The following is a 17176-nucleotide window of genomic DNA, read 5'->3' as shown; positions in this document are numbered from 1 at the left end:
TTTTCTGATTTTGTTTCTGTCTTTGAACTTAAGAAGCTTTTGGTTGTGGAGCCATCTGCTTAGTTAGCTAGACAAATCAGTTTACCTTTAGCAGTATGGTTTATGCCAGAGTTTCTCAATCTTGGCATTATTGACATTTTGGACTGAATAATTCTTCGCTTCGGAGGCTGTCCTGTGTGTCATCGGATGTTTAGCAACAGCTCTGGCCTCTACCCATTAGATGCCAGTAGCACCTGCTTCCCAGTCCTGACAAACAAAATGATTTCCAAACATTGCCAGATATCCCTGAGAGCAAAGTCACCCAGTGTTAACCACTGCTTTATGCCCATTACTTCCTCCTTAAAAAGCCCTTCCTATGTGATATTTATAAGGCCATACAGTAGCCCCCCTTTATAAGCAGTTTTTTGTTCCATGATTTCAGTTACCTGGAGTCAACTGCAGTTTGAAAATCTTAAATGGAAAGTTCCAGAAATAAACAATTTATAAGTTAAAAATTATGTGCTGTTCTGAGTAGCGTGACGGTCTTGCACCATCCTGCTGTATCCCACTCGGGGATGTGAATCCTCTCTTGATCCAGTGTGTCTTACTGTATACGCAGCGCACCCATCAATCACTTAGTAGCTGTCTTGGTTTTGAAGAATCATAGTATCTGCAGGGGTGTCCACTACCCATGGTTTCAGGTATCCACTGGAGGGCTTGAAACATATGGCCTGTGGATAAGGGGGGGACTCCTGTACATCCCTTTATTCTAGTATTTGTAGTAAATGTATTGATATATATTGATTCGTGGAAATTTGGCTTCTGTAGTATTTTTAGTTTTTCTGTCTTTTAACATGAGCTTGCGGTATTTCCTTAGTCAATGCTGCAAGGAAGTCCTTTCGTAAGGACTCATATGTAACTTGTCTCTCCAAACTGGTAGAAAAACAGGAAAAAATACTTTAAGATTGTTAACATATGAGTCTTATAAATCTACGTTTGTAGCTATAAGTGATTATTAATTCTGTTTTTAGAAAAGAAAAAGGAAAAAGATATCTGTTCAAGTTCAGAAAGGAAATTTCAGAAAAATATTCACTGAAGAAGCAAGCAAGCAAGCCACAGCGCCTCCCTCTTGGGTTCCCCAGAGCCCTGGCCTCTGCTGCAGGCTCCACCCGCTGTCTCCTCTCTCCCTTCTTCCACCGTCCTTGTCCTTCTCCTCCGAAGTTGTTCTCCACCCTCATGGGTACCAGCTGAATTGGGTGCATCAGGAGTGCTGCCAGCCTAACAACCCACCCACTTGTGCACGGTGGCTATTTCCATACTTGGAAGGATTCTTTAACACAGAGCTGTACAAAGACCCAAAAATGATTAAGGATGATCACTAAACCTTTAAGTCAAGTTCTAAAATAAACTTCTATGTCTTCCATTCTAGGAATTAAAGGAAACCCTTATTCAAGCACAGCCTGACAGTGTTCTCGTTCCTTTTCCTGTGTTGGTTGGGACCCTGGGCTTGCTTCAGCCTCTCTGTCCCTCCGGCCTCTCTGCATCTCTGTCCTCTCCCTCCCATTCCTCTTCTTGCATTTATTTTTCTTCTGCTTTTATACCTCACTTCTTCAGCGTCATTTCTTGTCACCCTCTCTTCCTTTTTTAGTCTCCAGCCACTTTGGCCCTTTTCATTCATTATCGAAGTATAGTAGGTGCTACGCAAGGTGAGAACCCCAGACTGGTGTCATTGACAAGCATGTTGGTTGCAGGTCTACGAGAATAAGGAGCTTGTAAACCAACTGTGATGCTAAGCACACTGTTTTCATAGCTAGACTCCTCAGTGGCAACAGCAGTGCATTGATTCTGATCAAGCCCCTGTCCCGTCGTAGGTTGGAGCATTGAGTAGCACTGGTAGATGTGCTTGCAGAAAATGCATGTATCCTAAGAGTACAGCTTGATGGATTCACACACACAGAAAAAGCACCCACATACCCAGCATGCAACTCAAGACACAGGATGTCACCAACACCCATAAACCACCCCTACCCATGTCTCTAGGGTCACATCAGCCTGACTCCTCACAGCATAGGTCATCAGATACTGAATGCTGCTACTTCGTTCCTGCTCAGTACCTCCTCACATGGGCCTCCCCACTCACCCCCCCAACCCCAAAGCTAATCCCCTTATCCTCCTCCCTTTCCTTGCTATACACCCTCAGACCTCACCTTTTCTTTAAAAAAATTTAAGTTCTGGGATATATGTACAGGTTTGTTACATAGGTAAATGTGTGCCATGGTGGTTTGCTGCACCTATCAACCCATCCCATAGGTATTAAGCCCAATATGCATTAGCTATTTATCCTGGTGCTCTCCCTCCTGCTCCCCTGACAGGCCCCAGTGTGTGCTGTTCCCCTCCCTGTATCCGTGTGTTCTCATTGTTTAACTCCCACTTATAAGTGAGAACATGCGGTGTTTAGTTTTCTGTTCCTGCATTAGTTTGCTGAGGATAATGGCTGCAAGCTCTAATCATGCCCCTGCAAAGAACATGACCTTGTTCCTTTTTATGGCTGCATAATATTCCATGGTGTATATGTACCACATATTCTTTACCCAGTCTATAATTGATGGATATTTAGGTTGAGCCCATGTCTTTGCTATTGTGAATAGTGCTGCAGTGAACATACACATGCATGTATCTTTATAATAGAATGATTTATATTCCTTTGGGTGTATACCCAGTAATGGGATTGCTTGCTGAGTCAAATGGTATTTCTGGTTCTAGGTCTTTGAGGAATTGCTACGAGGTCTTTCACAATGGTTGAACTAATTTACATTATCACCAACAGTATAAAAGTGTTCCTATTTTTTCACAGCTTTGCCAGCATCTGTTGTTTCTTAACTTTTTAATAATCGCCATTCTGACTGGCATGAGATGGTATCTCATTGTGGTTTTGATTTACAGTTCTCTAATGCTCAGTGATGTGGAGCTTTTTTTCATATGTTTATCAGCTGCATAAATGTCTTCTTATGAGAAGTGTCTGTTCATGTCCTTTGCCCACTTTTTAAAGGTGTTGTTTTTTTTCTTGTAAATTGGTTTAAGTTCCTTGTAAATTCTGGATATTAGACCTTTGCCCTCAGACCTCACCTTAAATGTCACTTCCACAGGGAAGCATTCTCTCTCCCAGCAGGTGGGGGTGGGTCTCCCTGACATGCCCTTGTGGAGACCTGCATTTTGTCTTCATGGCACTTAACTGTGATGAATGATCTGTGCACAGCCTGTTCACTGTGCAAAAGTCACGTGAGGTCAGTAAGCGGATGGGTCTTGCGCGTTGCTGTATGTCCAGCTCCCCATGCCTCACACAGCTGGTACTTCTTCATCAAGTTATGAACACCAGTATCTGGGCCCATCTGATGCATGTGTGTGAGTTAGAAAAAGGTGCCCCTACCTCAATTCACTACCTCATCTGTCACAGCCAATTCTTGAAACCAAACCCTTTTCTGCCATCTTCTGGAAGATTGTTGTACTAAGCAGGTACACTGATTCTGTTTCTAATATGAATCAGAGCGCCCCTTAAGGATGGAGTCCTTGCTCAGGGTACAACCCATCAACTTTATGCAGAGGTCCTGATGAACATATAAATGTGTACCTTACATCACAGTTGGCAGAGCACTCTGATCCACATTTTGCCATTTAATTCCCATAATAAGTAAGTGTTATCAGCCCGTTTTACAGATTCAATTAAAGGGTAAAAGACTTGAATGAGCTAAAATCAACCTGTGTGTTCCAATTTCCAGCCCTTTTTCCTTTACACGAAAAATGTACATGAACCCAGATTCCACCTCGTCTCAAACACTGATGGAGGCAGGAGCCCTGGCAAACGTTGACATTTGTCCCTCAGCATCAGTTTCTTCTCCCTTCTGCCCTATCCGTAACTTCTCATTAAACACCGAGTATCTGTGCTGCTGTCGCTTGTATGATGTGGAGTCTCGTGGCATTTCTGATGATGTGGAAAGAGTGCTAGATACTGGGTCTGGCCTGTCTCAATTCCAGTGCCAGCTCCACCTCATGTAATGTGGTGACCACTGGCAATTCTCTCTCCACATCTGAGCCCAAGTCCCTCATCTATAAAATGGGGACAGTCGTTGCCTTCTCATTCTTACACATTGTTGTGAGGATAGACGACACAGTGCATCTGCTGCTCTTACTATTTCCTTGACTATCACTTTTCTCCTTACCACCCCATCTCCACCCCCCCACCACTCCATCTCCACCCCCCGCCATCCCCTTCCCACACCCCTCGTGTATACATCATAGAGCTCCCAAATCATTCCCCAGGACTGTGGTCTTTCCATGCATAATTTCCACCTTGTGCTTCTTCCCCACATTCTGTAGGAATTCCCGGAGTTGATCTTCTGGATTATGAATTCGTTTTTTACCATGCCGCTATTTCTCATCTGGATTCAGCTTTTCTTCTTAATTTTCTCCACCTTGCTTTTCCTTTCCCTGAGCTCTCTCTTCTCTGATTGCTTGCTTTTCACAGCAGGTTCCTCGTTGTTTGCTCACGCTTCCTAATGGGGACCTAAATCCACCGCTGCTGCAGCTCACTTTACAAAGGAACCAGCTGATGTTAGAGAGCCCCAAGCATCCCCCACAGGGTTCCTGGGGCTGCAGGGTCTCATCCTTCAAGGCCTGGTTGCTGAGATGAGTAGGTGAGACTGAGTCAAAGTCAGCACTATTGGGAACAGGCCAGAAAGCTGCCCTGAGGCATAGGACAGCTGGCTTTGGAAGTCCTTGGGCCTAAAAGCCCCACTTCACTTGATGACTTGCCTCCACTGGGTAAGGAAGGGACTGATGCTTGTCCCCATGACTCTGCACATCCGCTTGCTACCCGTGGCCCCCAAAACCACCCCCTGCTCCCTCATCTGCTTGTGAATGTGTTTGGGACATTTGTGTTCACTAAAGCTATATTCACCACAGGGAATTAGAGAAGACATTTCTCTGGAGACAGAGAACTGTAGAAGGTCCCCATAGCTGTGCTAATCTCCCTCAAGGTTTGTAACAGTGGTCCAGAGTCACCTGGAGCTCCGCCTTTCACCCACATTAGGAACCTGCGGCAGCAAGTTTCCCACTCAAATCTGATAACAGTAATTCACACTTAGGTAATCCTTCTAGTAAGTGGCAGAGCCAGGATTATAAGCCCCTCCCACCCCCACCCCTGCCCGCACCCTAGTCTGGCTCCCAAGGACACGCTCTCATCTGCTGTGCCATATTTACTGAGTAGAGTCTAGAGACAAATGGTGGAGCTGGCCCCTCCATGCAAGAGGGCTGCTGTTGAAACAAAGTTTTTCCCACCCTAAGTTCCCACACACCCCCTACCTTCCACCCCCATGCCTAGCCTTGCTGCCAGCCTCTGCTCCTGTGAGGCCAGGCATCCTGTAGGGTTCTGTCGGGGGGATTACATCCTCACTTCTCAGTGTCCCTCCTTTCTCAGTCTGACTCTACCTGCCTTGTATCTTTCCAGAGAAATGAATGGCTTCTTCACCACTGATGCTGTTCCTTCCTCTTTCCATCAATGCTCTTGTTTTGCCATTTGTTTTCCTTTAGCTCTTTCAATAACCGTTTGAGGCAAGGGAGAGAGTTGGACCAGATGTTCTCCTAGGCTCATTTTAGGTGTAATATCCTCTATAACTCAACATAAGACATGGACAGCCCCTTCATTTCTCCCCAGAGAAACAGCCCCTGCTGTCTTTCTTTAATGAATTCACCCAGAGTGAGGTTGGAGGGGAAGGCAGCAGGAATTGCTGAGATTTATTTTAAACCCTCTTGCAACTGCTTCTCCTGAATCTAAACTCCAGATTTCTACCCAGGGATTCTGAGTTGCCAGACCGCTCCGTGAGAAACTGGGAAATTAGTTCAGAGCTCTCCAGGGTTTTCTTTTATTCATCAAGGAAGAAGCAGGGAAGCAATAAAATGAAAAGAAACAGCAAATAATTAAGACTGACACCATCCTCTCAGTGCCAGCCACCTCACTCACCCAAGTCTTCATTTGAATCAGGAAATAAGATAATAAATGAAGATTTTTTTTCCTCTGGCAACATGAATGCAAAGAAATATTTTAGGTAGGCAACTTCCATCAGCACAGAGAGATCAGCAGGACGCTTATAGAATAGAAGACTATTCGGTGGCAGCCAATTCACTTGCAAATTAAGACACATTCACTGAAGAAGCCCTATATGTTCTACTAAAATGTTTTGTTGGCTGTAGTGTTGGTGGCGGTGGTGGTGGTTTGTTGCAGGCTGCTGTGTACACAGAGCTTATTTGCCACTCGAGATGAAAGAGTTCCTGCAAACTAACCAGAGAATGTTCCCCAGTACCCTGTACATTATTGGAATTCATGGAGGGGAGAATTCAAAAGGAAGATGGGATGAAGACTGAATAACATGAAACTGTTCTCTTCTTTCAGGAAAACCCAAAAGTGACCCTGTGGATTTTCACTGTTCTAAGCTCCCCGTGACCTGTGGTGAGGCGAAAGGGATTTTATATAAGAAGAAAATGAAACACGGTGAGTTCCTTGGTCTTCTGCTCTTTGGAATCCCTAGATGAAGGACTCACTAGAAGGGAGGAAAATACCTGGGTGTATAATTGATCAGGAAATGGACCCTAGGCTGCAGAAGAAGAGACACTTCTTAGGAAGGAATTTCCAAACTCTTCCACATCATGGTATTTTTGGCAACCAGATCACTCCACTCCCACCTGGAAGTCACCCATGGGCCCTGCTGTACTGACAGCCACGTCCTTGGTGCATGTAGGCACCACATGAATGCAAAATCGGTCCCACCCCCTCACCACTCAGTCAGGCTTTAGGGCTGGCTTCAGTCCAAGAGGGGAGGCCTTCAGACTCCCCTGCTACTGCTTCCGCCTCACAGAGGAAGTCTCTCTTGACCCGGAAAGGTAGAAGGCCACAATTAGGATGAAGAGGTTTAGGGTGAATTCACAGAGAATGGTGGTAGATCCAAGAATGGGCTTTCTTTTTCTTACAGGATCCTCAGTGAAGTGCATTCAGAATGAGGATGGAACTTGGTTAACACTAAAAGAATTTGAAATGGAAGGAAAAGGAAGAAACACAAAGAACTGGAATCGGAGTATACGTTGCGGAGGAACGACCCTAGCAGAGCTGCTGAAAGTATTATAATGACAAGCGACAGATAGGTGACGGGTTTAAATCCTTGAAGGAGAAGTGGGGTTTTAACAGCAGAAATGTGAAGAGCTCCCGTTAGGATTCAAGAGCATGATTTAAAAGGAGTTAAATGTTCATAGAAACAAAATTGTGGGTGACAAAGTTAGGAGCACAGATTGTTCCTGATGGTGGAGAACTTTAAATGCAAGTAAAGGAGTGCAGGAACTTTAAATGCAGGCAGAGGGCTTTGAGGTCAAGAGAGATGTAAGACGCTCAAAAGAAACTAGCTGAACAGATGCCTGCAATCGCTCTTCTGCATCCTCTACCTGACACTTATTCAAGGCCAGCTCATCTGGCCCCCTGCAGCATTTCCAGACTGCCCAGTCCATGGTCCATCTCTCTGCTGCACGTCCACAGCAGGCTATTCCTGTCCTGAGAACTAGTCTCTGTGATCCCAGGACCCAACACAAGGCCCCTCTCAGTAACACTCAAGAAATTATCACTAGGATGAAATCATAAAGATTTTATCTAGAGAGGAAAAATGGAAGAAGAAAGGAATGGATGGGAAAGAGTAAGAAAGAAGAACTTGGGTCATGGGTTTGAGTGACAGGGGGAAAAGTGATTTTATCACTAAGTGAGGTCCAGAAGAAAAACTGACTGGGGGAGGGAGCTAATTTTTCTTTTTGACGCCTTGGGTTTGAGATCCAGTGTGATGTCTGGGTACAGATACTCATAGGAAGTGGGAAGGCCAGTATCTACAGAAGAAAAACCTCCAGAATAACCTCATTCATTGACTCCTTCTGTCTTTCAGAATGGACTTTTGCTCTGTCCTCCAAGAATAAATCTCAAGAGAGAGTTAAATAGCAAGTGAATTTCTACTACCCTCTCAGTCACCATGTTGCAGACTTTCCCTGTCTGGAGGCTCACCTTAGAGCTTCTGAGTTTCCCAGCTCTGAGTCACCTCCACATTTGGGCATGGCATCTTCAAAACAATTTTCATAGTTAATTTGGGATGGGGAAGCAAATGACTCTAAAATAAAAATTAAATGAAAAAGCTCATCATGTCCATGTGTTTTAGAAAAAAGATCTGGATATTTGGATGGCTATAAACCAAAGGTGTCAGAAATAAAATACTCTAAGCCTAGATAAGATAGCAAGACCCCATCTCTAACACATTTTTTTTAATCAGCCAGGAATGGTGGTGTGCACCTGTAGTCCCAGCTAAGGCTGAGGTAGGAGGATTGCTTGAGCCCAGGAGTTCAAGGCCAGCCTGAGTGATATAGTGAGACTCTGTATTGCTGTACAGAGCGATGTAATGCCAGCACTTGGGGAGACCAAGGTGGGTGGATCCCTTGAGCCCAGGAGTTTGAGACCAGCCTGGGAAACAGGGCAAAACCCCTTCTTTACAAAACATACAAAAATTAGCCAGGCATGGTGGCATGCACCTGTAGTCCCAGCTACTCAGGAGGCTGAGGTGGGAGGATCACTTGAGCTCTGGAGGCAGAGGTTGCAGTGAGGTGAGGTCATGCCACTGCACTCCAGCTGGGGCAACAGAGCAAGACACTGTCTCAAAAAAAAAAAAATTGCTCCAGCATGAAAAGCAAAAAAAGGCCTTGAAATAGACAGGAACAGTATATGAAAGGACAAGAGGATCATCCATGATTGCACACCAAGTATTGCTGAGTGCTCCGTGCTCCTTATTGGTAGCACCGGGATGGAATGATGCATTTGAACTGAGCTTTGTCTCTACAGGGCCTCCTTATAGCTGGAAATGGCAGTCATCTATTGGCTGCACTAACTTCCCTCCTCAACCTCTTCTGCTTGCTTAGACGTGTTCTCCAGACATCAGTTCCACTCACGAGCTTCCCATTAGTTGTGAACTTCCAGCAGAGACAATGGTGCCTCCCCCATGTTGCCCTGGAGGCTGACCTGACCAGGCTGGATTCATTCCAAGTTTAAGGCACTGGTCTCCCAATGCCATTTATTATATAAATCATCTTTCCCATGCTGATCTTAAATACCCTGAGAATCAGGGGTGCTCAGTGTAACATCATAGTAGCAAAAAATTAGGGCCAAACACAAGTTCTATCAGTATTGCAGAATAAAGTGATACAGTTACAGAATGGTTTTTTAAAAACTTTTCTTATAGAATATTAGACCTTTGATATAGATATGTGTTTAAATACATGGATTCATAAGTATGGAGTTATCATTCAATCAATGGAAAGCCACCAGAGGGTTCTGCAGTCAGGAGAGCTTCAGGACACTTAATGCTAGTTGTGACATGTGGGGAAGGAGCCCCTTGTTGCTTATGTGACTGTGTAGGTAGGTCTACGAGTGAAAAAATAGCCGAAAGACTCAACTGCACTTATTTTGAGATGAGATCACAGGGGCATTTGCTTTCTGTATTATACATTTATGTACAGTTGGAATTACTATAATGACCAATTTGTTACTTTTGCAACCAGAAAAAAAAGGATCTTTAAAATCCAGACCATTAATTAATATCCCAACATGATAATACCCTCTAACTCTCCTAATGCCACATGTCAGCACATAATAGCCAGGGGCATGTTTGACCCAGCCTCTCAGTCCCACCTTCCAGGGCCAGGTCGGGAGAATAAGATGAATGTTTATCTGACTGAGAATGGGCCAGTGAGGGCCTTGCCCACAGCCCCATCATCCAGTGTCACTGCTGCACGTCCGTCCGTCTCCACTGCAGTCTCACTTATGTATGTGTACAACAAAGAGACCGATGCTGGTACTCCCAAAATGTGTTTGTGGTTGCCCTGCAGGGTGCTGCCTCCATGACCCACACATGACGGGCAGCTGGTGTAAAGAGCCACAGGCTGGGCGTGTGACAGCCTCCATCTCCAGAAGGGCCTGGATGCAGCCAGCAGTTGCCACTCTATCAGCATATAGTGTGGGGCTGAGGAAAACAGCTTTTGGGGTTTTATGTTTTTTTGTACCAAAAGTCCATGGCCATCATGGGTGGTCCAGAGATGCCAGGAGGCATGAGAGGAGGTTGCCAAAGCCTCCACAGTGAATGAGACTCAGGAGGGCACTAATTCCTGCTGTATTGCAATTTGACAGATTCTAGAATCTTTTGTTAGAAGGAACCCCATTGAAAGTGGGTCTGTTTGCAAGTAATAGCATAAATGGGCTTACCTAAAATCTATAAATGAGGGATGTGTTTCCTCTGGAACTCAAGAGGACTAAAGGATGCTGGGAGGCTTATTAGAACACTGTGGGTACTTAGAGGGTCAATAATTATTTTTTGACAGTGTCAGGGATGGAGCATCCCTCGACTGACCAGATAATGGCCAGAAATTGGTGGTGGATCCCTGTACTATGCCTGGGGCAGTGGCCCATACTTTTTTGTTTTAGTTGAATCCCACATCCATGCGGAAACACAAACCCCATCCTTTTCTGTGAGCTCCTTGTGAGTAATGTCCTGAGTGTGTCACGTGAATGTGCTGAGAGAAGGGTGTCTCAGGGTGATGTTACACCTGTGCTCCTAGAGAAGGTCAGATGCAGTTCAAATCCTGCTTGCAGATTGTGTACGGTGGCAGAACTGTCGAGGTACCCCATGGTAGCCAGATAATGGTCTGTTGTGTCCCTTCGGGGCTGAAAGCAACTGCAGCTGAGATGCTGTTGAAATACGCACTGAACCGAACACATTAGTCAAATCTATGCCTGCAGAGTATTTACCACTTGCTAAGTGGATGGAGTCAGTAATTTCAATAACATTGGGCCTTCACAGATGGGGTCACAGCATTCAGGTTGTAGTAATTCACCGTGAGGCATCATTCATTCTTTCCAAGCTTAAGAACAGACCAAATTGGGCTGTGAAATGGAGAAACCTTGGGGATAATCATCCCTTCTCTAAATAGATCTTCCATAATGAGTTTTCGTCCTTGAAAGCCGTGTTTTAATTCATATTGATCAGTATTAAATATTTTAACAGAGAAGGTCCATGGAGTTCCATGTTGTAAAGCCCATTGTAAGTGCCAAAGATAACTTAATTTTGATTATTTTAATTTGTTATTTACTGGGTCACAGCATCCGTGCCCACTATGGAACATTTTAGGGCCATGTTATGTTACGACCCTAGGCAGTTAGGCAAGGCACCAGGAAAAACAGTTCCCATACTCCTGCACCTAAATGCCAGTTATCATCATTTCTTACTTTGGTCAGTTAGATCTATTAGCAGAGGCTTGGTGGGGCTCAGCAAATGCGGCCCAGAGTGGCCCAGCTCAAAGCACAAGCTTGCCAGCAGGCGGCAGCACAGCTCAAAACACGGCAGAACCCGTTAGCAAGCCACAGCCAGAGAAGAAAAGCCCTAGTGGTGGTGGTCACCACCCAGACTCCCTGCATGTTGTGCCATTTGTCTTGCAGTTTCCCCCAGGGAGGTGGCATCAGCTCCCCCCACCATAAATTGGGTTTGGATATCCACTGTGGCACACACAAAATGATGTGTTCTAGAACCCCACAGGGTCAGCATTCCTGGGTCATCAGTGGTAGTGGCAGCTGGTCCTAGCGGTGTCCACATGATCTGCCCTTGCAGTGGAAAAACTTGGATGAATGCGAGGTGTGCCGTAAAGGGGGATAACTTCTCTGCTGCAGTACTTGTCCATGAGTCTTCCGTGAAGACTGTCACATCCCCCCTGTGGAAGCCAAGAGGTGAGTGGGATGCAGCCCCGCCTCGGGCACACAGCACTCACCTCCGGATGGAAAGGGCAGGACCTGTGAGCATTGCGGACAAGGGTGTGATGCACAGCAGTCTGGTGCCAGAGACTCTGGGCCTCTCTGGGTCTCTGAGGCTGCCAGCGAGCCTCTTGGCCCCACACTGCTTCTGCCCCTGGAGGTGCCCTTTCCTAGGATGTTATTCCTTGGACAGCAGGGACTCCTGTCCAAGGGGAGTTGGGGACAGGAAAAGCCAGCTTATGTTCTGTGCCTGCTCAGGAAAGACAGGAAGCACGGCTTGTCACACATTTCACCATGGTCTCATCAGGCTGATGGAGGCCTGAGGTCCCTGCAGGTGAAAGCCCGGATTCTGACACTCAAGCCTGGCAGCCTGGGTTCCTTTGTGCTCCCAGCAGCTCAGACAGGGAAAAGAGCCCACGCTTACAGTGACACCACCTTCCTCAGGCTGCCCACCTGCCGCCACCACTGATGCGAGGGAAGGGTCAATGCTGGAGGCCCCACGTGGGGATCTTGGACACTCTGGGAGGTATCCCACCCTCATGGCTGAGCTCATCCTTCCTGAGGGAAGACAGTGGCAGCCACAGGAACGGTGGCCATTTCCAGGGACCTTGCCCTCTGTTCACCTTTTGTCCAACCTCTCAGGATGCTGTGGAGTTGCACCTTCTGCAGGATAAGAGGCCTTCAGGAAGCCAACAGTGTCATCATGTATCTAAGATCCTGGAGAGGCAGATGCAGCCTCAGGACCAGCTGGTAAGTTGGATGCCAACCCCAAGCCTACGCTTTTCCCTTCTCACATGAGAAGCACAAACAGGCACAGGGTCAGGGCATTGCACCAAAGGGAGGCTTCAATGTCTCCTTTTAGAGGATGACAATTTAATGCCCAAACACAGAGTCTAAACAAAATCCCACACACCCCGTGAGCCTTGGTAAGCACGGTTGTAATGCTGACTGGGCTTGGCTGCCCCGTCCGTGTGCATGTCTAGACATTCACCTGGCTTCACTTTCCAAGCTGCATTTCACTTTCAAGCCCTCTTCACATTTTACAGAAATATGAGTTCCTCCTCTTGAAGGCCTACTGTCATCCACAAAGCTCCTTTTTTACAGGCATTCCATTTAATGTAAGTCACATTTTACAGTTCCCTTGCATAAAATGCACTTTGAGAAATGTGGGGGCTGAGTCCGGCAGGTGTTGCAGTTTGCTCAGGAAGCTGGAGAACGGGAGAGAAGGACAGCACGGCAGCAGTGGAGCAGTGTAGCGGGGATTTCGCTGCACACTCTGGAGAGGGACTACCTGGCTCAAACTCCACCCTACCACTCACGGGCTATGGGATACCGGGCAAGTTGCTGCCCCTCCTGTGTATCTCAGTTTCATCTTCTCTTTAGGAGGAATGTCTTTCCTACTAGAGATTAAGAGTCACAGAGGCCAGCTGGGGGCAGCTGCTCATGCCTGTAATCCCAGCACTTTGGGAGGCTGAGGCCAGCAGATCACTTGAGGTCAGGAGTTCAAGACCAGCCTGGCCAACATGGCAAAACCCCATCTCTACTAAAAATACAAAAATTAGCCAGGCGTGGTGGCGGGCACCTGTAATCCCAGCTACTTGGGAGGCTGAGGAAGTAGAATCACTTGAACCTGGGAGGCAGAGGTTGCGTGAGCCAAGATGGTACCACTGCACTCCAGCCTGGGTGACAAAGCAAGACTCCATCTCAAAAAAAAACAAGAGCCACAGATGCCAAACTGTGTGGGTTCCCATCCCAGCTCTGCCACTTTCTAGCTGGGACATCTTGGGTAGGCTCCTTGACCTCTCCATCCCTCGGTTTCCTCATCTGTGAAATGGGCATCATTATTTATGGTACCCATAAATGTGGAGATTACATATTCATATGCTTGGCTTACAATTTAGTTTATCTAGTGCCTAGAACAATAGCTGGCCTACAGAAGTCAGATGGTGTTATCATTATCACCCTGGAAATGAAGACTTGGATTGTATTTAAACTGGATCCTTTCCAGTGATGACAGCTGTGCTGACGTCTCCTCTCTGGTGGCTTTGTCCTGATTCGCGGTTACGGTGAGCCCTTTCAGGAAGCAATGCGGTTGGACCTGGTTAAGGAGAGGCTGAATACGGAAGTGTACACGGTGGCATAGTTTGTGCGGGACATGCGCCTGATCTTCCGCAACCATAAAACATTTCACAAGGTAAAAGGCATGTCCTGCTTCCTTTTTGCATCTTTTCTACTTTCCCCTAATTTCTGGGACAGCAGAATTTTGCAAGGATTACCCTCAGTTTCATCCTGGGGAGAGCTCAAATGAGACAAGGATTACAGAAAAAAAAACACCTCAGCATTCTTGGAGGCAAGGAGTGAGTGGCAAAAAGAACAGCAAGCAGGACAGGGGAGGGATCTCCGGAACAGCAGCTGAAAAAACAAAGGCTCTGTTCCCAGATCGGCAGCTCGCTCCCAAAGCGAGCAGTAAATGGCATCCAGCTTCTTTGTTCAAACTGGAAGGAAAGGCAGTTTATGCCTACATTGTTCTTCCTGCCTCAGAAATATGAAAACAAATAAGTAAACAAAATAAAATCAGTTAAACTTCCTGGATACTTATGCTTGCATTTTTTTACACATACATTTCTCACTGGACTCAAACATCTGGAATTGCCTTCAGATACAGTGTTGGTTTCATCCTCCTTTACTAGGGAGGGACCAGCTAGTTGAGCTATCCTGCAATCCCAACATTTGTAACTTTGGTTTGTCCTGATTTTTTGTTTGTTGGTTTGTTTGTTTTTGTTTTTGAGACGGAGTCTCGCTCTGTCGCCCAGGCTGGAGCGCAGTGGCGGGATCTCTGCTCACTGCAAGCTCCGCCTCCCAGGTTCAGGCCATTCTCCTGCTTCAGCCTCCCGAGTAGCTGGGACTACAGGCGCCCGCCACCTCGCCCGGCTAGTTTTTTGTATTTTTTTTTAGTAGAGACGGGGTTTCACCATGTTAGCCAGGATGGTGTCGATCTCCTGACCTCGTGATCCGCCCGTCTCGGCCTCCCAAAGTGCTGGGATTACAGGCATGAGCCACCGCGCCCGGCCAGTTTGTCCTGATTTTTATCCTCACTTGTGCAGATATTTCTTGGGAGGTACCTAAGGAAGATTTTCATCTCCACCCAGCTTCCTTCCCTTCTTCCATGCCAGGAGTTGGCATGTTCACAAACCACAAACTGTAAACGGGTACCCACTCATGGAGCTGCAGGCAGAAAGGGCTGACCAGAGAGCCACTCAGTGCCTGGCGTATCCTTAGCCCTGGAGAACAGAGGGTCATCCTTCATCAGTGAGTAGGCTTTCAAGAAATGCATTTAAAAACATTCTTTAAGCTATTTTGCACCATGCTCAGATTTGCCATGATCAAAACTAAACCTTCAGTCCAAATCACCTGTCAGGTGGAAGTTAACAACCAGGTGGAGTCTCATGCTTTTCAACATTTTAGTAGCAGCGTCTCCCCATCCATTCTGCCTCACTGCTGGGCCTCCTAAAAAAATATGAGTGAAACTGGGAGTAGTGACTCACATCTGCAATCCCAGCTTTTGGGGAGTCCGAGGTGAGGGAATCACCTGAAGCCAGGAGTTTGAGACCAGCCTGAGCAACATAGCAAGACCTCCTCACCCCGATCTCTGAGAAAAAAAAAAAAAAGTTTTAAAAATCTGGGCATACAGCTACTCGAGAGGCTGAGGCAGGAGAATGGCGTGAAGCCGGGAGGCGGAGCTTGCAGTGAGCTGAGATCCGGCCACTGCACTCCAGCCTGGGCGACAGAGCGAGACTCTGTCTCAAAAAAAAAAAAAAATCTGGCCGGGCGCGGTGGCTCAAGCCTGTAATCCCAGCACTTTGGGAGGCCGAGACGGGCGGATCACGAGGTCAGGAGATCGAGACCATCCTGGCTAACACGGTGAAACCCCGTCTCTATTAAGAAATACAAAAAACTAGCCAGGCGAGGTGGCGGGCGCCTGTAGTCCCAGCTACTCGGGAGGCTGAGGCAGGAGAATGGCGTGAACCCGGGAGGCGGAGCTTGCAGTGAGCTGAGATCCGGCCACTGCACTCCAGTCTGGGTGACAGAGCGAGACTCTGCCTCAAAAAAAATGGGCATAGTGGCATGTGCCTGTAGTTTCAGCTACTCAGGAGGCTGAGGTGGGAGGATCGCTTGTGCCCAGGAATTGAAGGCTGCAGTGAGTTATGATGGTGCCACCGCACCACAGCCTGGGTGACAGGGAAAGACCTGACTCAAAAACAAAAAACAAAAAAATCTATGAGTGATCTGATGGCTGTAATCTTTCGTCCTTCAACGTGTTTGTTTGCTTTTTTCTCTTTCAGGCTTCCGACTTTGGCAAGGCAGAACTTAACTTAGAGGCAGATTTTGAAAAATATCTCAAAGACGTGCTTGGTTTTCACGAAGCCAGTGAACGTGGTTTCTGGACTCTTCCTTTACCCTGTTCTGAAAAGACTGAAGCATCGCAACCTCAGGATTCAGCTGATGGGACCCTGGCTTGGACTGTTAATTGCCCGTGAGTCTGGGATGTAATTCGCTGCCCTCAGGACCCAAACCCAGACCCTTCATAGGATTATCACACCCTTCACCACCTTTATTCTTTCTTTTTACCTTTAAAAGGCTATATCCACACTAAAAAAACAAAATTAGTACTTCCTTAATACCATCAGATACCCCATCATAGTTCACAGTCTCCCCACTGTCTCAGAAGTCTTTTTAGAGTTGATTTGTTCAAATCAGGATCTAAACAAGTTGCACACATTGCATTTGGCTCACCTGTCCCTATGTCTCTTTTAAGCTATAAATTGTCATGTATTTATTGAAGAACTCAGGGCTTTGGTCCTATTACATTTTTTGCAATCTGGAATTTTCTGGTTGCATTTTCTTAGTGGTATAGTCCTCTCTTCCTCTCATTTTTTGTAAGCTAGAAGTTAGATCTAGAAGCTTGCTTTAACTCAGGTTTTGAGGGGTTTGCTTTGATTTGGGGTTTTTTGGGCAAAAGCAGGCTTCGCAGGGGGAATTTAGTATTATTTTTTATGTTAAGCTTGGCAGCAGGTGCAGGTGTTGTCAGCCTGATCATCTGTCACCTGACGGTTTTAGCAATACCTAAATCCGTGATATCATCAGGGGTCGCAAAATGATGAGATTCAGATTTTATTTTTTTACATCATTATTGGTCAGATTTCTTCTGCAAATAGCTTCTCTTTAACAATATTCAGTTATCTTGAAATATAGGTTGTACAAAAAATAGGATAAATGCTTGTTTTTTTTATTTAGCAATGTTCAAAATAACAAATTGATTTCCTAATATCC

General features: G+C 46.3%; 2 protein-coding genes across 26 annotated transcripts in view; both read left to right on the top strand.

The window, feature by feature from the left end:
- The window catches only part of SP110 (SP110 nuclear body protein), a 40806-nt gene extending 32611 nt beyond the window's left edge, over positions 1-8195 (top strand). For 16 of the 25 annotated variants that reach the window (XM_074010432.1, XM_074010430.1, XM_074010431.1 and 13 more), the window contains 3 exons: positions 6425-6523; positions 7002-7170; positions 7950-8195. In XM_074010432.1, the coding sequence (XP_073866533.1) occupies positions 6425-6523; positions 7002-7153 (251 nt within the window). In that variant the 3' untranslated portion in view covers positions 7154-7170; positions 7950-8195. Of the gene's footprint in view, positions 1-1010; positions 1435-6424; positions 6524-7001 lie in introns of those variants that run through there. The other 9 variants (XM_074010429.1, XM_074010427.1, XM_074010426.1 and 6 more) reach the window with 2 other exon arrangements.
- A 5697-nt stretch (positions 8196-13892) lies between these two features.
- On the top strand, positions 13893-16514 carry LOC141408232 (sp110 nuclear body protein-like). The gene is made up of 2 exons (XM_074010433.1): positions 13893-14039; positions 16189-16514. Exons 1-2 carry the CDS (start codon positions 14001-14003, stop codon positions 16381-16383), a joined length of 234 nt encoding a protein of 77 aa, XP_073866534.1. The 5' UTR covers positions 13893-14000; the 3' UTR covers positions 16384-16514.
- The last annotated feature ends 662 nt before the right edge of the window (positions 16515-17176 follow it).

The sequence above is a fragment of the Macaca fascicularis genome, chromosome 12 (genome assembly GCF_037993035.2).
Source record: "Macaca fascicularis isolate 582-1 chromosome 12, T2T-MFA8v1.1".
Lineage (NCBI taxonomy): Eukaryota > Metazoa > Chordata > Mammalia > Primates > Cercopithecidae > Macaca > Macaca fascicularis.
This window is presented reverse-complemented; position numbering and strand designations above follow the sequence as displayed.

What these genes read in the sequence shown, in the direction of transcription:
- LOC141408232 (XM_074010433.1), top strand. Translation starts at nt 14,001, where the DNA reads ATGCGCCTGATCTTCCGCAACCATAAAACATTTCACAAG. An exon ending in ACCATAAAACATTTCACAAG is followed by an intron (nt 14,040 to 16,188) that starts GTAAAAGGCATG and finishes TTTCTCTTTCAG; the next exon opens with GCTTCCGACTTTGGCAAGGC.